Below are 21,392 nucleotides of genomic sequence, written 5' to 3'. Positions count from 1 at the left end.
AAGAACACATCCGTTTGAGTACGTGTAAGGGAGCATATTCTAAGTTTGCCAACATCAAATTCAAGTGAACACCCAGCTACTATCCACACCAAAATGGATGATAAGTCACAAACAAAGCAAAGATAAAAAATAATTAAAGGAATACAAGAACTTAGAATGCAAGGGAGACAATGAAAAACTGACAGAAGCAAACCTCATCAGTATTTACTTGTGCAGTGAAGTCATTAATTACTTTCAACGACATAACAGTGAAACAGGGCAGAGGACTTGGATGGGAGCCCTAATGAATGTGAAGAGAGGGTTTGGCTGGAGTGTATTTGAGGTAGACAGGGCAGCAGTCGGAGGGATGAGCGGAGCATCAAGTTAATTCAGTTGGGAAGAACAGGCATTTTCCTTGGTAATGTGTAAAGAAGAGGAAGCATCTCCTGGGTTTAAACCCTACGAGGAGTTTCTTCATCAGACTAGAAGATATTTAGTTATCTTTGGTACTCACCAAAACTTAAGCAGCTCTGTTGGTTCTGAGGGCAAGACAGGCTTTTTATTCCATGCTTGTATATTTCCCCGATGAACTCAGTCCCCCCCCTACACCCCCCTACTGCCCCAGAAACTGGAGCTGCGTTGAACCTTTGTGATAGGCTTGCAAACCCCTTTCCAGGGCCAGGAGCTCCCCCAGCTCAGTCCTCCCCACAGGCACCTTTCACACCTGCAGGACTTTCTTCCATCAAGTCTCCCTGGACTTGTCCTACTTGTTCTCATTACTACACAGTGACCACTGCCCTTGTAACTCTTGTATTTCTCCCCATGAATACCCATAATCACAACATAGACCACATTTTAGAAGAGAAAGTAGTTTACATTTGAATAGAAGTACTATACATTAAATTACTATATAAATATATATATATACATACATATACAGACATTTGTCTCTCTACATTTTGTATAAGCTGCAACAATCTTCATACCACACAACCAAATCTGGGTTTTGAACAGTGCAAAAAAAAAAAAACAAAAAACCTGTGCACTCATTAATATTACTGGTTTCCATCCAAGAGGCTGCCAGCCTGGGTAAGAGCTATAGATATGTGCCTTTTTGTGTCTTTTCTATGCTTTTGCAAAAGACTTTTTTGCACGCATATACATAAGCACAGCCTTTCTTGTAAAGCCAACTAACCACCATTACAGCAACCAAGAATGAGAACAGACTGGAAAAGAATTTGCTCAATGTTTGCAAAATGAACACTTGAACATAACAGTCACAAGAAAACAGTAAACATCAGAAAAACATTCGCAAATCCAACTTAACACCACAACCAACTACTGTGCACCAAGCTGCACAGCTTTCTCAGAAAAACAAACAAACAGAAACCAACCTTGAGTATTCTATTCAAACAAATTTAAGTGCATTGAAAGTGGTACTGTTCACCTGTGATTTTTTTCTGTATGTGTGAGATTTCTTTTCTGTAAATGTTAAGTGGACATTAGTGAACTAAGTTGTTTATCTGAATACAGATTCTTGAACATGTGTGATCTGTGTGCGCTCTCCATCAGCAACACGCACAAAGCAAGTGTAAACATACCCTTCTAGCAGGAAACATAAACTTAAAAAGACAACTCAGTAACAGACTGGAATATGCATTTGGAAGATGAAGTGGAATTCTGTGAAAATGAAGGAAACCATTGGCCAAAGCATTTCAAAGAAAATTTTCCTATGAACAGAATTGCCACTTTCATCCCCAGCTTTTGAACAGTCTACATCATCATCTAATTGCTCCTAACTTTTTCTTCTGTTGTTTTCAAGGTATCATGCAAACCAGGCTCGATTATAAAAATAATTTCATGGCCTGTAACTCAACACAAGCTACAAACACTAAACGAAAAATAGCAGTACCTTCAGAAATATTGTTCAGCACAGGATCAGCTTAGAGCTACTGGTGGGAAGAATGATGTCAGTTAAAAAAAAAGATCTGTTGATGAGAGAACTACTGTGACCACTGGAATAATGGAAGAATCACTGGAAATAAAACTTCTTTCCTCAAGTTTTTTTTTTACACCGGCCATCAGTCCATTAATTCCTTTGAAAAAGAAAACAAAAAAAAACACCCAAACTGAAATAACCTATTGCTGGTTAGCTGTAACTTATTCTGAGAATAAGCAATCTCAGAAGTGAGGAAGGATTCTTAAAGAGGGGAAAAAATATAAAAAGTGAAAAAAAAAATTCTAAAGGGGAGAAAGGCAATATACTTTGGAATGTATTAACTTAAGAAAAACGGACGGTGGTGGAATCACTGAGCAGTGTGGAATAAGGTACCCATCTTGGTATATAGCAACTAAATTTGAAAAGATGACCACTGCCTCCAAAACTGTGCAGAGAACATCCATTCCAGACATACTTTCACAATTTAACAGGAAAAACAAAACACCACCACCAAAAGGGTGAATCTCATGGGATTTACCTACCCAGAAACGAGTAAGGCATACCACAAAACAAGTCCATGTAGAAACAAGTATCAGAGACTTCAAACATCTGAAGATTCTCTATGCACTTGCATGATGAAACACTGGCTCTTAGTATTTATCATCTGTTGGAAAGTTCAGATTTAAGCTAATCCATAAACATTAACCTTAAAATGAACAGTATTAACAGCAATAGTTAACCTCACAGAAGTCAATATGTGTTTATGTTAAGACTACAATATAACAACTATCTAACAGATGCTGCATACAGAGGTATTAAGAATCCAATTTCATCCTGTGACTTTTGAAAGTTTTAGCTTTAAACACACAAAAGAAAGTTAAAAATCAGTTTTAAATGGCCATTATTCAAATGAGGTTTGTGAATGCCTTGAATGCATATTAATAAATGTAGTAATTTCAAAATGTTAATCTTTACATTCATATATATACACACAATATTCCTAACATTTTCTCTCAGCGTAAGTCAACTTATCTTCTTTTTATTGCTTTTTAGAGTGGAAAAGAGAAAGCCTTCCACCTGCAGTGTTGTACAGCATGCAGAAAAACATCTAATTCAATGATCAGTTTCTCAACCACTTCAAAAGGAACTACTGGTACTGCTGTACACAAAATATTTTGGATGCTACCCTAAAAACTCAACGCCTGAAAAACCAGTGCCACTGTTTAACTTGACACCTACATTATCATCAGTTTCATTTCACTTAGTGCTTTAAATAGATTCCAATTTGTTGTTGTTGTTGTTGTTAAGGAAACTTATCTATCATGGATCACGCAATCCAATTTCTGTCACTTATTATGACTTTGGCTTAAGCGTTGCCAAAAGGTACTACTCAACCACATGCAGCTTTATGAAACTTCCTGGTAACTTTTTTAAGTACTTCAGACCAGTTCAGTCCTAGAAGCTGCTATTACCAAACAAAACCAAGTTTGTTTCCTGAATGTTATGGTGACAGTACGTATTGCTTAGATTTATATTACTTGCTTTGTTCTCTCGGGCCTCTCTGTTAGTAATTTATATGTAAGCCTCACAATCATGAACAACAGCATGTTAAGATACCAACTCATAAATATAATTCAAGTGCATAAAGCAGAAAGTAGAGAAGCTGAAACTGCAGCATCAATTTTTCTTTTCTTCTTTTCAAAAAAACAAAAGAAAACAAGACTGCTTTTAGATGTAACAACCAACTATTGCTACAGTACCACTGCAAAGGCTGCAAGTGGCAACACACAGATGTGGCACTTAGGTATGTGGTTTAGTGGTGATCGGTTGATGATTGGACTTGATGATCTTAGAGGACTTTTCCAACCTTAATGATTCTATGCCTAGAAAGCTAGAACATAAATTTAAAAGACATCATAAGCTGAAAACATTCATTGTTACAATTCACAGATGTTTCTTCATCATACAACTAAGTTCACCTGGCATCCTCACCTTTCTTCTCTCCTTGATCTTCACACCATTAACATGATCAGGTCAAAGCTGCATTTTCTTAAGCATCCATGTCCTTCATCACTTAGAAATGTAGTCTCTCAGACCTTTGTTTTGTCACAAAACTATTGTGTTCGTGAACTTTGCTGTTAGATTCCAGAGTCTGGGAGCTGGCAGATTCCGTGGACTGCATAGTGCTGTAACAGTTCACGGTCTCAAGGAGAAAAGCAAATCAAGCATTTTAATCCACGTTCTAAAACTAAATGTGGAAGACCTTCAGAAATGCCGACCAAAATGTACCATTTGGATAGCATCCAAGTTACTCAAAACATAAAATAGATGAGAGAGGTGGTGTTTCACCTGGTAAGTGAACAGACATGGAATTGGCAGTGAGTCACATCAGTTGTAAACCAAAATAGTTGTCTGTCAGAACTATTGTAAAATATGCCCAGAGTGAATGTCACAGTACCATTTAAAAAGAATGGCATTATTTTAAGCATACCTGCCTTTCTTCCCAAGGCATTTAGAGTCCTCTGATTTGAAAAATTCTTACAGCCTTCACGGATTTAAACAGAGGAGGATCTCTGGCAGTCTCTGATTTTATCTGGCTCCACAGACAGTGCTTTTTCTCTTGGCTCTTGTTTAACTTGGCTTATACAGATACCAGCCTCTGTATTATCTTCAGCTTAAAACAGAACAAAACAAAACATTAGAGTCCAAATACCATGGATAACAATTCAGCAATACAATAACTGTATGCATTTAAAAGAAAAAGACATGTTATTGCTTAACAAATAAACAATAAAATATGTCGACTTAAAGAATGACCTAAACTTCAGGCATGATTGGCCACTGTTCAGTGATTGCACGCATATTCTCATCAGGAAATAGCTTATTCTTAAACTACCACTTTACATAAGAGAAAGGCTAAAACATACAAAGTACCTTTAACTAAGTGCATGTATACACACCGGGAAAAAGTGTCTTGAAATAATCACTGACTGAACTGGTGAATGCTTCATCCAAATCAGCTCAGTAACATTAATTCCTCTTCAATATAGATTTGCTTTTGTCCTCCTGCTCCTCAGACAAAGAAATGGACTCTGGAATGGCAAAGAGGAGGATCGGTGCATTTTATGAGCAAGTTTTCCACCTAACTTAGGAATGGCACCAATATCCTCACAATTTCCAAATCCAGGTGGTGATGATAGATTAAGATCTTGAGCAGAAGTAAAAGGAAATCCCAGAGGAACAGCAAGCACGGATCCTGCAGTTGTATAATTTAAACTTTGTATTTGGCTAAATTTTTATATGTAAACTAGTATTTGAAAAATGTATATTAAAATACTATTATTTGAAAGGTATCGACATCTTGATTGCACAAATGGGCTAAACACCTGAGTGAAGGAGGTATATTTGACAGCCTCTCTTAAATATCTTTTACCCAGAAGGAAAAGTTTCTCAGCAGAACAGTGAAATCCTGTTATAACAAGGAAGAAGACAAGCTACAAAAAACTTTGAATACAGCTAAGAGAAGAACTCTTACATTTAACTTTGACAATACTGCCACAGTGAAATATCCTAACGGTGATTTAAAAGACCTGAAAAAACATTTATTTCCAAAAAGTCCTAACCAAATTTAGTGTTTGTTACTTCATATGCTTATTTCTCCTAACAAAATTCTATATTTGAAGATAAATGTTTTAGCTAAATGTTGGGATTCGGAGAAAAACAGCACTTAACAAGCTGGTATTTTGTCAGTGAAAGCAATGGTAAGCAGTTCAACTAAGTCACTATTTTTATAGCAAAAACTACATAAATATATTTTACAGCTGTCATGGTTTTACAGTAAATATTAATTAGAATCAGCTGAAACAAACCTACACTGGAGCTCCCCCTAATCAGAACATTTATCTACTTTGTTCTACAACACACAGAACAAAATCCAGTGTATTTTCTATATTTATGTGTTATCGGGAAGAGTGCAACTTACTAAGTGCAGGCTGGCTTTCCACAATCCGTACTGGAATAGTCTGTACATCTCCCAGGAGAACTTGCTGGATACCTCCTTCTATGCTTCTGGAGTCCCCTTCCCCGTCAAGTGCTACCAGCTGGCCCATGGTGACCAGATTCTGATCAGTGGCAGGAGGAGTCCCAAAAGCAGAGGCAGCAGCACTGTGCTGTGCTAGGCCAGCACCTTTTTGCAGACTGTGCCCCTGACCAAGCACTGGAGGATGGTTGGTTACTGCACTCTCTATGGAATCCAAGAGACTTGCAGAATTGGAATGGGAATGGTTATCTACAGCTATCAGGGCTGTTGATCCATTTGTGGAGGTAAAGTTTGATTGCAGCTGTAATCCCTGTTAAAGAGTAAGCAGAAGTACAAATATAATAGCATTTAAAGCAGAAGAAATTTACATTTAATAACACGTTTTGCAGTGCAGGAACTGGATAGGTTCTGACCTTCTATACATCATCTCTTTTGAAGAGTCAACTTCAGCATCTGTAGATTATACTCATTTCAGGAAACATAGCAGACAGTGGTGTCCAGCAGCATCTAGAAAACTACTAAGGACCATAAAAGTCTAATTTTGGACAGATATTCAGTTTCAAATCCTCCCTCAATACTGTTTATTCCCATGAGGGATGTGCACTAAAAGCTAAGTATACTGGTTTAAAGGATAGTGGGGTGAAGCCAAGGTGGCTACCTTCAGAAAGAGAAGCAAGCAGCAAGCAGAATAGCATTTCACTGCAGGTTGTATTTCTATGGAAGAGTTTATCAGCTTCAGGAGATACAAAGGTAGCTTAGGAAAGACAGTTAAGAGAGACAGGTTTGAAGCAAGGTGAACTTCAGAAGAAACTTTTAGCTTGGTATTCTTAACCCTGCACCTCACCTTTTGAATCTGGAAGTCTTACATTTCTGATCTTGGAGCAGTTTTAGGATTTTAACAGATTTGCTCTTATGAGGCTGGAGAAAGATTTAAAAGGAATATGATTGATACATCCTTCCTCAATTTCGCAGTGTTTTCATCATGAAATGACTGGAACACGTGTAAAACTATTAAGGTGATTGATGTGAGGCAGAAACTCACTTCCCACACCTTCTTGGTTTTGCCTTCACAAAGAGACCACAATGCAGAGGGATCTCCTGCACTACAGCTGGATGCCAGTTGTGCCATATAAGAGAGGCCAAAGTAGGACTTGAGAGCTATTTCTAAGTCCATATTCCCTCACAGCCAGTGTTTGGGATCACTAATTGAGGGGAAACTTGATACTTATAGCTTCCTTCAGCTCTCCCAGCATAGAACACCCAACATTCTCTAAAAACTTGACCATACCTGAAGTTGCGCAAATATCTTGGGCTGAAGTGAAGAGAGAGAAGACAACAGCTGAGCTTTTTCTGATAGCAAGGTCTCCACACCCTGGTTGGATTCTACTTTGGTGATGACTGACTCCCCTGGTGAGTTCCCTGCAGTGCCACAGACAGTAAGCAGACAGTTAGAACTGTTTCCTCCTTGTTTAAAAGCCTCCCCTGTGAATGAATGGATCAATCCAAGCCCCTTCAATCCCAATACAGATGTAGGAAAGACATGTATATACGTATATGCTCTTCTCTTTGCAGAAGAGCTTGGATGTTAAAGAAAAAAAAAAGGTTGGTTACAAGGAAAAAAACATTATAGGAAGACAGCATGTCTATTGAGAATGAAAAAGAAGTGATTCTGGACAGTAATATAATTGCTCCCTACTCTCTGTGTTGCACTCCTAATTCTAAAATAAAAGTTAAAACATTTCTATCAAAACAGCAATCTAATAATTTGACCACACAGGCACCTTCTGTAAGGGCTCAGTAACAGGCAGGCATTAAAAGGTTGGCTTCCAAAATAAAAACATACACAGAAAATGCAGCAAGTCTTCTCATTCATTCCAAAGCATATTTGTATAATTAGGAAAGCTTCTAAGCAATATCACATCAGGTGTAATTTCAAAGAAAGCCCATTTATCTGATGCCTACAGATTATGTTGTATTCTCCACATTCTTATTTAGAGCAAAAATAATTGTCTTTATTTCCTTAAGACTTGGGGAAATCCAGACTCGCAGCAATTTCTGCAAAAAAATTCCAGTAGGATTATTGCATTCCTGTTTGAGATACCCGGGACATTTTGGCTAAGATTTATACAGGCACAATTAGATACTGCTCAAATTTCCACTTTCCAGTTTTACTGCTGTAAGTATGAAAGAAGAGATAGTCATGTGCATATGGCTTCATTTACTGAATGGAAAAAAATGACAACCAACAATTTCAAAAAGCTCTCTAGAAAAAAAAGAAAATCACACAAAGCTTCCATCCATCTCAGCAACTTGAAATACATTTCTCATCATACATAATGAATTGTAAGCTCACTTTCTTTATCCTAACTGACAATAACATACAATCTAAGTCTTCTTGAATGCAACCATTCCAAAGAATTACTGTTTTAATTATTGTGTTTTATATCATACAGAGATCCTGTATGAATATGTGAATATCCACATGTAGGAAGAGATGGTAGTTCTTTTCTGAGACTGTACTCTACAGCAGTAAGCCTAGGTACAAATCTAATAGATCAAATCCAATTCTACCCAGTCCTTACACTGCATGGATTTCAGTATGAATGCCAGAAGTTAAACTCATCCACGGCATTCTATTCCACTTGTCAGCATACTTCATGAGAGCTGTAAAAGGGAACACAGACTTGTGTTCTGCCCCACTGACAGTGATTCTTACACCTAGTAGTAAAGAGACAAAAAGCAGTATCCTAAGATGAAGGATATTCCTCATACCCCTGGAGCTCTAGACAGAGGCATGGACTTCTGCACAGAAAATGAAACAAACATCTGGTATTTAGTTCTGTTGTTGCTTGGTTTCTTCGGTGTAAATTTGTTCAGGTACAGCACAAGTTGAAATAAAAAACAACACATACACAAACAGTAGTTTGAGAAGTCAGCAGTTTTCCTTCACTACATTTTAATATTCTTGAGTGAGTACTGATTTCTTCAAAGTCAGGCTTCTTTTTTTCACGTAGACTTTTAATATAATTATAATCGTGTTTGCAGTGTGTGTGGACTCACCCTCACATAAATTTAAATGGAGACAAGATGTGCAGGAATTAGACTATCTGCTTACATTCACTGAACTGGTGCACATGTGCAGAAAACCAAACACATCCAATACTGTAACCTCCTCTAAAGCCAGTACCTCTCTGAATGGATGTGTACAGTTTTTCAAGGCAAGCTAGTCTATCAGATATCTGTGAAAGATAACAAGAATTGATCTTCCTAAACTTTCATCAGCATTCAGATAGTTTGTACCAAAAATTAGCCCTGCTCAGCTCTATCACAGCTGCTGGAACCACCATTTTGTCTCTCTCCATAAAAGCACAGTAATGAAAATACTAACACAGGTGTGCAAGCTTAAACACAGTAAGTCTGTTTATATTGCAAACTGCAAACTCCTTTACTAAAAAACAAGACTCCTTTAAAAAAATAAAATAAAAACATTACTCAAATTGAGCCTAAAAATCTCCCTTTTGTACACTGACAGTTGTCGACACTGAAGTTCTTGCCCTAAGAGCTGTAAGTGTATGGGACACTTTTCTGTTCAATTTTTGTAGCAAAGACTATAATAAGAGTTTAGAAACAAAACAGAAGCCCAACCTTAGCCTTGTTACTAACTACTAATGCACCGGTGTACACAATACTGCTCAAGAAACTGCCCAGCAAGCTAGACTTTAAGAGTTTAAAAAAAAATAGATCAGGGAGTGACGGGCCGAAGAGGAAAGAAGTCCAAACATGTCTAGATTTCTTCAGGCATGAACCACAGAGGAGGGTAAGTTTTGACTTAGACAGATCTTTAATTATGACAACTATGGCAGTGCACCTTTGATTCCCATAGAACTCTCTAGCAGCTGTCTGGAAAAGTACTAAACACCACATTCCAGATAAATGAGAAAACAAGCCGGCAGTGCCACTGAGATTAATAACATGAAGTTAATGCTGCAAGTTTCTTAATGAAATGTGTGGAGATAATTACGTTCATCCACCTTGCTGCAATCACATTCCTGCTAAAGCCATCAGCATCTCTAACAAGTCTCATAACATATCTTTGTTAAACAACAGATGGGAAAAGCATCCACAAACATCCAGGGAAGTTCTTTCATGCCACACTGGGAAAATATCCTTGAAACAGAAATATACTAGAAATCTAGGCAAAAAGGAGAGAATAATGTCATGTTAAATTTACTATCAGACACTATGATCCAATGGAGCACTTCAACCTATGTGCAAATCCTAACTACATGGGTGGCACTTAGATTTACTTATAAACACCTTTGTTTTAGTAAATGTTTTGAAGCTGAAGTAATAGTAGCACTTGCAACAAAAAGCATAGCATAATTAGCTTCTTCCAGAAAAAAAAAACAAAACACCAAAACATATGGATAAAATAAATTTCTATATAAATCCACACAGCTTCTGCAATGAAGTGAGAGGAAGCCTTGTTAACTGGCTGAACAATTGCTTGTAAGAGATGCTACTTTGACTTCACACATTAATATAGTCATTAACAGTGAATTCCTGAGAAGCAGGAATCCCAATATGCACAAGCCCCCTTTAGCAAGGTACTGTCAGCATGTGCCAAGCACAGACCACCAAGGAACTCAAGTACCCAGCTGGTCCCAGCTGTGGGCCCTGACTGATATGAATTTGATTTTCTCTAATAACAGGTGTTATCAGCACCTCCATCCAAGGCAAACTGCTCTTCGAAAATAATCATCCCACAGAAAAACTTCAGGTGCTTGAGGATGCAAAGTAAAAGACAAATATACGGCTTTTATAATTCTGTCAACTACACTAAAATTACACATTTTTTCCCTGTATGTGAAGTACAGTTTTGGTCAGTACCAAAAAGCCAACACAACGTGCCCTTTCCTGCCTCAAAACAGAAATAATTCTGAAGTAATTCTTGTTAATTCAGCTGAGTGACAAAAACACAACAGCGACCTCTCTGGGCAGAAACTGAATTTCTCTGACATCATTAACAAAACAGGCCACATTTAAAGACAAGTTATTAATACAGTCCTACCATCGGAAGGTGGTGAGGCAAACGTAACAGTCACTGTTTCTGTGAGAACATTCCCACTGTCTGTGGTCCACTGTAGCTGAAAGGAAAAAGATCACAGTTCTCAGAGTTAAAGTTTGTCTATTGCAGAAACATAGGCTCAATTCAGAACATGCAAGAAAATAGTGTGTGAAACTATGTCTTGTTTTTTTTTAATAACTGCATTTTGGGAGTTCTTGATTTAAAATAAAAAAATACTGCAAACTATTTTTTCACATGCACTATACCAAGAAGGCTCTAGTCATCTTATGCAAACTTGAAGACTCTGAACTAAACAAAAAAACCAGACAAACCACAATTTGGCCAACAAACATCACCCACTCAGCCCAGCGTAGTTTAGGGAGAGTGGAAAAACCCCAAAGACACAGCATTACTTAATACTATAATTTGGCAGAGCTGATTTTAAACCTAATGACTGGGAAAACTAGGATCATTGTCGGTTTCTTAGTGCTCAATAGGTGGAAGAAATTCAATGAACAACATGTAAGAGTTACTCAACATTCTGAAGTACGTATTTCAGACTTACTTCACGTGCTAGAAAGTACACTCACAGAATTGTACAAGTGCTAATTTAGGCTGCACTTGAGGCAGACTTTATTCCAACTTTTCACATGTGGAAAAGTAGAAGCAACTTCTACAGCAACCATATACAGCCATTAATAGCTTTCTGATGCGTGCCATTTTTTTCTCTACCACATGCCTTCTTCATGCAGTCATCACGTGAGTGCTGCATGTGTCACTCAATTAATAGCCATCTAATGCTGATGAGATAAATACTGAATATGGTCAAAAGGTTTTATTCCCTTTTAATTGAGTTTTGCTCGGCACGAGATTCCACTGAAAATACTGCTGCTGGAAACAGGATGTCAGAGAATTCTGACCTGCAACTAAACGGTAAAAGTTAAATAAGACTTACAGTATTTAACTCCAAAAATCAAGAAGAAACACTAGGGCAAACATACCGTTGCAGGAATGCTGTCTGAATTGCATACCACATCGCCATTTCTCAGGGACTTCTGCACTTCATGAATGTGGTTCTTGATGTCGTTCACAGTGGGAAAGAAGGATAGGTTATGTCTCTCTGGCACTTCATCAGGTTTGAATAATTCCCTTTCCACATACTTTCTGTCACGTTAAAGGACAAAAAAATATTAAAATGAAAAGATGCATGTTTAAGATCTATTGTGCTATTTACTCGTTATAGCTGCTGCTACCATCCCTCTCTCCAGCTTGCAATGACAACGTAAGAGCAAGTTAGAAGATATTTTGTCCAGTTTTCCATGCATCTACTCTGGAGTTAAGAATTAAGAAATATTCATCTGCTCAACAAACTTTAAAGACAGCAGCTCTTAACAGCAGTCTACAATAAAACAGGAAGAGAAGACAAAATCCATAAAAAAGAGATTCTAATAACATGTTGGAAATACATTCAGTTACGCATCAGTAATGCCATTTACTTACAAATCAAATTAATCAAACACAAAGCCATGTATAGCACAGACTGAGAGCACTGACAGACAGCTCTGTACCTTAGTTGCTTCCTCACTGCGTAGACCTGCTCTATTCCTTGAGACACCAGATCTCGGATCTTGTCTGCTACTTGAGGATGAAGGCGGGAAGGCAGAGTACAGTTCTCATCTCTAACCACGTCCTCCTCCTCCTCAGGAAAAGCAGCAGAAAAATGGGAGGGCGAAGAAGGGAGACAGGAAGTTTCCATTTCATGGTATTGGTGGGCTTGCTGAGTGGGTAACTGCACATACCACCTGGCAAGGAGGAAAGTTTTTATAATTCTCAAGCAAAGCCAGCAAAATAAACCCCTCGAGGAAAAAGCCCAACAATCACAAATGAACCAGTTAGAGTGACTTAAGTTTTTACAGCTCCTGAGCTGGAAGATACAGTTCTTCTGAGCTCAGGGTTCTCTCACACTCTATCGTTCAAGATAGCTCAGGTTAAACCTCCCAACAGTAAAACTATTTCTTTGTATTCGCTGCATGGAAACATCTGCTGAAGTTCCACAGCTCAGTATTTAACACATTTACTAAATAAAATAATCCAGAGCCATGAGTCTTATTAACAAAAAATCCCACCATGTCAATAAGACTAAATAAAGAAATCAAGGACACAAAGAAAATCAAGCAAATTATTGCTCTTTTTGTATCATTTCTCAATGCAAAGAAAAAAAAAAGTGCAAAATTCACCTGATGATACCACCAGCCTCTATCAAGTTTTTCTTCAGCATGTTGAATGCTTTCTCCTGCTCCATTCTTATGATTTTCTTGTCTATTTTGGGGTCGGTAGGAACTCTGTACTCTGGAAACTTTTGAACTTTTTTAATATAGATCCTTCCATGGGGAGAATGAAAGGAAACAGAAAAGAGAAGTCTCCTTCAATGGGAAGGCAAAATTCCCACTTACTTCATATCACATAAAATCACATAAAAAAATAAATAAAATCAAGCAGTGTTTCAGGGGGTGAGGACCCTCTAAGAGAACAGTGAAAGAGTTGCAGGTGGGTACACATACACATATGCCTGATTCAGTATGGAAGTCACTTGGCCAGAGCTCGGCACCTCAGCAAAAATTTTCTTTCTCTCAGTAGTGTGAAAGCACAACACTGTTTCTGGATACGTTGGAGTTGCCTCCATGCTCAGAATGTGAGCTGAACATATACTAACTGCACTCATCCAGATAAGCACACCCTGAGGTCTGTAAAGAGGGAATAAGTGTGGCACTGAAACCCAAGAGAGTGTTCAAGGATACAAAAAGAATACAAAACACTGGAGTTGGATAAGAAGAAGTCCTCAGTGAACAGGAAGAACCGTAACTTCTTCTGCAAACAGAAGATCTGCTAAATTCAGATGATTTACTGATACAACTGCAGTTAAAAGTTTGAAGGAAAAACAAGACAACGTTGTCTGAGGATCAAGTATGGTCATTAAAGGACACCACCATATGATGTCCTCACTATTTTCCAGACAGTGATTCGTGCTTATAGTTCATGTACTGATGTATTGGTACTTTGCATGTAGGCAACCTGTCAAGTCTCAGCCTCACACAGCATAACAAAACAGTATTTCCTCCTTCTCTCAAACTATCAAAGACACCAAGCTAGAAACCACACTGCATGATATCAGCTACCACCCCCAAACGGCAGGCTGTCAAGGCTCACAAGAAGCATGTTTTCTTAGGATGGTGAGTAGCTTTATAGCCAGCCCTTACCTTGCTGGACAAGTGGCTTTGTACAGATAGCCAGAAGTGCGTTCCTGCTCACCAGCTTTTTTAGACTGGAACCCTTTTCTCCTTGGCCCATACTGGCACTCCATTACAATGGCTCTGCTTCCTGGGAACAGAAAATAATTCACTCTATTCAAGCAACCACAGAAGTCATTAGAGTAAAAGATTAAATACAGAAAAGACAAAAACTCTGAAAAACTTATTTCTGTTTAACATCAGACTCTTTAGACAACAGAACGCTCAAACGTACCAAGCGTTCAAGCACACTGCAAATGCTTCTTTCACAGCACGTGAGGAACGTGGAGCACTTTGAAAGCATTCCTAAAGCGATTACACCTCACAATACTCCAGAAGATATATAGGGGCAAAAAATTAGGTTCTAACTTGATCAAGTATTTTAAAATATGAGAACCCTTACTAGCTACCAAAGGAGAACAGCTTTCATAATAAACACAAATAACAGACACAGAATCTCCAAAGTAACCAAGAACACTTCACAGCTAAAAGCAAAGGTCTTTAATCAGTACATCAGACCATGCTGCCCTATAAATTCTTACTTGCAAATCACTACCTTATCAGTAAAATAACACTGCCTCAGTGTGGCATACTCCCATGAACACAAACAGGCTTAAACAAAGACTGCTTCACTCTAACTCCATTCAAATACATGGCTTACTCCAATCATGCCACTTACAGAAGCGTTAATAAGCATAACAAGGTGCGCGTGGTCAAGTACAGAACTTGCACCTCTCCCATATCACGTTATCTATTACATATAATTCACATATTCCAGTACATAGGCAGGGAGCTGCCTATACAGCAAATGATATAACCAAAAACCTTTTTAAGGTATCACTACAGCAACATGAGTTGCTTCCACTAGACACTCAGTGATTTACTGCCTGAGAGTGTGATTTTATTAAAAAGCATATACACACCAATGCATATAAAGAGAAGGGAAATTTAAAAGAGACAACTGTGTATAATAAACAGATATCCAGCCTTTTTTTTTTTTTAACAATAATTTCCTAAGATTGAAAACGCTTCAAGACCTTTAAACTAGTTCTTACTAACATGCATCTCAAAAGCTACTGAATCCTCTTTTAGAAAGGTATCAGCTATCTACAGTTCCTAAGAAGACTAAGAATCAAGATTTTGATGTTTAGTTCATGTTTTACAATGTTTAGGGAACTATCCAGCTTTTCCCCTTCTATTTCATTTCCCTACAACAGAAGCAGAATCACAATGAGGAAGGCATTACAGACCAGTTCCACTTAGGCAAAAGGGGGTAGATTCCTTGAGAGCAAGACTTTTCTCCTGAGTAATTTAGAATTTAGTTATCTGGGATTTAACCCCAGCTCAGTAAACCATACTTCCAGTCTCTGCTCTATAGAACTAAAAGGTTTTTACCGAACGTTCTTCATAGAGGGTTTACATTCTATACCTAAATGCACTGGAAAGACAGCACATTAGATGTACACATAATGCTTGTACAGGGGTCCAAACAAACTTAAAAATACTACAACTTAAAAATCAGTCTTTATTAGTCTGCAGCACGTAAAGGAGAAAACAGCCTACGTGGTTTTGTTCTAAATATCTCACCATGGATGAATGCATTTATTAAGCAGATCTTACAGGAAATTAAAGATATCTCAAATGCATTTAGAGAGGGTGCTGATAAAAGTACAGATTTGAGATCTTTGTTCTCAGCTTTCTTATACCTCACAACTTTTGGCTGAAGCTATAAAGCTGGGGCTAATGGTTCACTTTCTCAGTTACTTTCAGGGGAAAAAAAAAAGCATATAACCTACGCTCTACTCATTCACATGTGACAATTAAAGCATATTAAATTTCTATTTGAATGAACTTAATTTCACATACACATTGTGTGAGTTAAGTATGTATTTACCAATCCGTAAAGCCTGCACATTCATTAAAAAAAAAACTGTCTGCTGATGACTGTTGATGCTCTTTAACTTCTTTTTTTATTTCTGTTTTAATGGGGGACATTGAAATACACATTGGATCCCATGGAACAGACTCTTCCAAGGATCCCCAAGTTATGCAAGAATACCAGAACAAGCTCTTACCCTTACGAGAAACTCCAAGTCTTGGCAGAGTAGATGGAACCTCCATCTAAAGAGCTCATTCACAAGAGCAGCCATCAAATGGTACTTAAGCAATTTATTTCTAAACAACGAGGGGAAAGAAACACTCACAACAAAGGCAGTGGCTTCAGGGAAACCAGCTCCTTCACACTGTGGCACAGAGGTACCCAAGCTGCTTTATTTTGGCTGGTTGGTTTCCATTTTGTTCATGCCTTGAGTTTACTGACACTAAGGAACAGCACAAGGATCCTTCTTCATGGCCAGCTGGCAACTGATGTTGAGATTTTTCAAAGTAGTTATTAAAACAAAAGAAGTTAGTTACCTGCATTGACAAAGGGGATCCCATCATATGGGACATACTGAGATTTCCACATCAACCGTGTGGCGGGTTTGGCCGGGCTTGGAGACTGGCGCGTCCCCCACACACTTTGTGTTTGCTGCTTGTGTAGCGTTAGAACACTCTCTAATTCTGTCTCGCTCACACAATAGCCGCGGTATGAGTCCCCAATTTTCTGCATGGAAAGGAGGTGAAATAATAGGGTTATTCACCCAGCTGACTGCTCTGCATTACCCAAGAAAGCAAAAGCAGTCAGGGACTCTGCACGTGAGGACACAGGCTCAGGTTTTTGCTGTTTTGTACATTTTCCCCCACACTAGTACCCTCACAAGCACATTTACCATTGCATCTAGCACCAGAGCAGTCTCCACTGGCATCAGATCCTAAGCACACAACAACCCTGAGAAAGGTTAGAGTTACTGCCAACACTGATTTACAGAGGATAACCTCTATCTGCAGTCACTTCCTCAACAAATACAACTTAGGTGAATATTTTCACATGATGCCACAGAGGATCACTCTCTCTGAATTTAACATCTCATGCAATCCCCTTCCAAAGCTTTAAGCCACTCTTCATTCCCAAAGTCATCTAGAAACGCAAGACACGAGACTTGCCACTGGATAACAGCTATGGTTGCAATGACCTCTGCTAAGCAGTGGGCAACTCCCAAAAAAACGCATCTAGATTTAACTCCATGGAAGGCCAACAAAACCAATGACAACCAATATATTGACTTTGCAGCACCTCCTGTAACAGCTGTTCAGCCACTCAGAGCGATCCACCTCATTTGGTTCAGTTCTAGAACACCAGGGCCACCCACAGCAAGCACTGACAGCACTGGGGCAGCAGCAAGCTTTCCATCTCAATCCAGAACGTAATTCTCACTTTGATTCATCTGCAGCACAGGATCAGGACACCAAACAGCTGACAATAACACCCAGAGCAGTCTGCCAGCCTACAGTATAACCACGAACACGCGGTGAATGAATACTAGCACCTGATGGATCCCTTTTGCCACTTCCAGTAGCACAGCAGACAGGTGTTTCAATACATACAACAAAAGCAACAGCAGTGTATCTCTGAGATTATTATCTCAAAAAAATATATCAGTGACAACTGCATAAAAATACCTCCTGAGAACAAAAAAGTGTCTGTGGTTAACAAGACATTGAGTCAACAAAGAGCAAACGAGTCCCTTCCAAATGAAGCGGGGCAGCACAGCACTGCTGCTGGCACAAGCCCAGTAGGATAAGGGTATGCACACATTGGTGGCAAGAGTTGGTCTGAGGTAACAGCTGCTCACATAGCAGCAGCTCACTGTGCTGCACGCCATTCTGGCACATAAAACAATCTGCATATGCTGCATTCACACAGCTGCAGAGAGGAAGAAACACTAGTAATTGCTTAGTCAGAGATTATACATAACATAAATGGACAAATGATCTGAAAGATACATAAGTATCTTTACAGAGACCTAGGATTATCCCCTTTCGCAGGAGGAATTGCAAATATTGCATAACCAGCAATTATCTTTCCATACCTTCCTTATCTGGTCACTATAAACAGGTCTTTGACTTTATTCTTGAGAAATGAGAGAAAACGTATAGAACTCAAGCAGAAATTACCAGTTAGGGCCCCACCTCCTGCTCTTGCTTTACTTCTGCACAAAATAGAACATCTTCCCAAAACATGCATGGCAGTGAAAGAAAATCACATAGCACATAGGATCCCCGCTCCCTAGGAGCTTCACAAGCAGAAACTAATGGACACATGAGACCATCTGTTCCAAACAAATAAATTTAGCTTTGCATCATTGATTAATTAATGTACTTTTAATTATGCCTTATTTCAGTATGCTGACGCATGCTGGAAATGCATTCTGATCAGACCACTGAAAACTTTAATTACATTATTTTCTGTAACCTTTTTTTTTTTTTTAATCTACTTTTTGTTAACAAAGTAATTACCTGGAAGTAACGTGATTCTTCAACCCTTTAACTCCAGCCAAGGTTCAAGTAAAAAAAAAAAAGTGATTCCTTTTCTCTTCCCTAACCTCAACTCAGCAAGAGTACATACACTGAAGTACATACATGAAGACTGCAGTTTCTCTCAACTGAAGTAGCAGCAGCAGGATGCCAGAGGCATTACACTGCCTAGGCACTGCAAGTGTAAACTGAGCATTGCAAAGCAGCCAGGAAACCAACCCTAAGCACAGAACGTAGTGCCAGTTTTGGACAATTGCAGCTTTTACTGTTCTGTGTTTGCCTGCACCTGCAGTGCTGACTGTGCTTCAGAGCCCTGTTCTGGCAACACCCTGGGATATACCAGGGGCAATATGTACCCGGGCTATGACATGGCCTCACCTGCTGATATCTTCTGTAAAATTCACACAGACCTCCAACTTAAGGTTGTTTGTATTCTGGAAAATGACTGAGAAAGTGCAATTGTGAGTTAACACATTGGTCTGCACCAAGAATGACTGGACTAAAGGCACAGCAATCTCTCCACTAGATCCCTAGATTGTAGTTGGACCCTTCTATCCTGTTACTTGTATGCCTCTATCCTGTTACTCATAATAACATGTTCTGCAAGACACCAGCACAGCAAACATAAACGGCACCTCAAAACCCTACTGTCTCTGTGCCCATAAAAACACACGTGTATCTGAGCAAGTTCCCAGTGGGTTTACAAGGACTGTGTAACTGACCGAAACTCAGCAAAGCAACTCTGCTGGGCACACACAAGGAGGAATAGAATTTGGATTATTCCTCCATGCCCTGAATTCTGCTGGGAGAACAGTGACAAGTTATTTTCTTACTTTTTTAAGGGAAGAGAGAGGATTGATGCACACAGCCAATATTTCAGTAGAAATGGATGCTTACATCCTCAGAAGAGACAAGCAGACATTCAAACAGACACTACTTTGCCTTTTTCTTTAAAGTAAGAACTCTCATACTACCGAGGCTGCTGCGAATTTCAAACACAGCAGACCATAACACAAGTCCTCCCATAAAATGAAGCCAGTAATGAATGACTCAAGTAAGCTACATGTATGTCAAAATGGGAAAATATGCATCAGAATAACAGCAATTACACATCTTACTGGACTTCAACAACTAACCAGCCACCTGAAGTGGCTCCTTTACTCACTGAGAACAGCATCTCCACCATGGAAGGACTAATAGTACTAATTTTCTGGTCTCCGAATGTCTAAGTAGATATAATATTGGACAATATCATTTATATGAAATAAAGACAGAACAAAAGGAGGAATACTTACACATTCAGTTAATGTAAAAATCATTTTAAATGGAAAAGGAAAGAAGTTTCATTTCTAAATCCCTTACAGCTGCAATTTCTAGTTATCAGTAGCCAAAACAACAGGAAAAAAACTTTAAGCAGCAATGATATCTGAAGAAGTGAGTAAGATAGCATGATTTTTCCTTCAAAAAAGTATTAAGAGAAAGTAAAATATTCATCAGGAAGAGTATGGTAGCAGGAAGCTGAGGCAGGTGATCTCCAGAACTTTCCCATCCTGTCTTTCCTTTTAAACGATTTATGATGCATTCTAGATGTTAATATCATCCCAGCCATCATCAATGCAAATTCTCCATTTAGCGAATTTAGGTGAATTATCTGTACAATTTACAGGTGAAAAGACCACTTCATAGTTTCTTAATGTGTAATTGGAAAACGTGCTATCAACCTTTCCCAAATATAAAGTTTACCAAGTTTAATGAAAAGCAGTTTGCTCAGCAGAAGACAACAGTTTTTTTCTGTATGATGAATGAACTCACTAACACTGTACATGCCAAAAAGGATCAGTGGCTTTTCCCAGCACTGTACGGCACTGAGAGATTTCAGAAGCACAATTTATGCTTCAGGAGCTGTTGACAGTTGGACATTCCCAAAAAGAATGGAATTCCATAACATTTAACACACAAAATGTGCTAGCAGTAGGCTAGCACTGGCCCAATCTCACAACACCCGAAAGCTTGAACACCATTTCTATAACCATAAACATTCCTTTTGTCATGAAATAGGATGGGTGTTTTGATTGTGATGAAGAAGACATTGAGTCAGAATTCCTTGCAGCTCACCTCACAGTTCCAGAGACGGCGCGCCCATGCAGGTGTATTTGTTGGCAAGGGCTGGAGAGGGATGGGAAAGGAGTCTTCCAATATCCTGAAAAATAAAAGGTAAAAATGCAGTAACAGTACATAGACACCCAGGAAAGCAATCGTTTAGACTAAACTACTGCTATCACAATAAATCAGTGCATTACATAACTTCTTACAGCACATGACCTAACTATAGATATTACATCAACTTGTCTTGAAAACCTGGGATTCATTTTCTCCATATTCTATTTCACTATTAAAATAATTCACCATTAAGTATTTAAAAAAAAAATTAAATAACTGTCTTCTTTGTTCAACAAGTCCTCTGAGCAGTCTGTATTCTCCTAATACTAAATGATAATAACAGCAAAAGTATTGTGAGATACTCTGGGCTGAGTATCTTGAAAACTTTCTTATGCAGACTGATGGTAGAATTATGATGATTAAATGGATATCCAATGCATGTTAAATACTGCATGTTAGTATACCTTAAATGTCCAAAAAAACCCAGCTGCAATAACTACTTGA

The 21,392-nt window shown here is 38.5% G+C and overlaps 1 protein-coding gene across 13 annotated transcripts in view; it reads right to left on the bottom strand.

The window, feature by feature from the left end:
* CARF (calcium responsive transcription factor) overlaps positions 1–21,392 on the bottom strand; it is a 36,715-nt gene that overhangs the window by 6,630 nt on the left and 8,693 nt on the right. For 2 of the 13 annotated variants that reach the window (XR_005861487.2, XR_006939868.1), the window contains exons 5-14: positions 20,844–20,928; positions 16,728–16,917; positions 14,283–14,403; positions 13,263–13,406; positions 12,594–12,827; positions 12,027–12,189; positions 11,029–11,104; positions 7,246–7,376; positions 5,901–6,267; positions 2,461–4,592 (exon numbers count right to left, since the gene is read on the bottom strand). Coding sequence is in view for 6 of the 13 variants with exons in the window: in XM_025152600.3 (XP_025008368.2) it covers positions 4,474–4,592; positions 5,901–6,267; positions 7,246–7,376; positions 11,029–11,104; positions 12,027–12,189; positions 12,594–12,827; positions 13,263–13,406; positions 14,283–14,403; positions 16,728–16,917; positions 20,844–20,928 (1,630 nt within the window). In the remaining 7 variants the exon portion in view is untranslated. The other 11 variants (XM_025152600.3, XM_015289503.4, XR_006939870.1 and 8 more) reach the window with 10 other exon arrangements.

Source organism: Gallus gallus, chromosome 7 (assembly GCF_016699485.2).
Source record: "Gallus gallus isolate bGalGal1 chromosome 7, bGalGal1.mat.broiler.GRCg7b, whole genome shotgun sequence".
NCBI lineage: Eukaryota > Metazoa > Chordata > Aves > Galliformes > Phasianidae > Gallus > Gallus gallus.
Note: the sequence above shows the minus strand (reverse complement) of the source record. Positions and strands in the feature narration are given on the sequence as shown.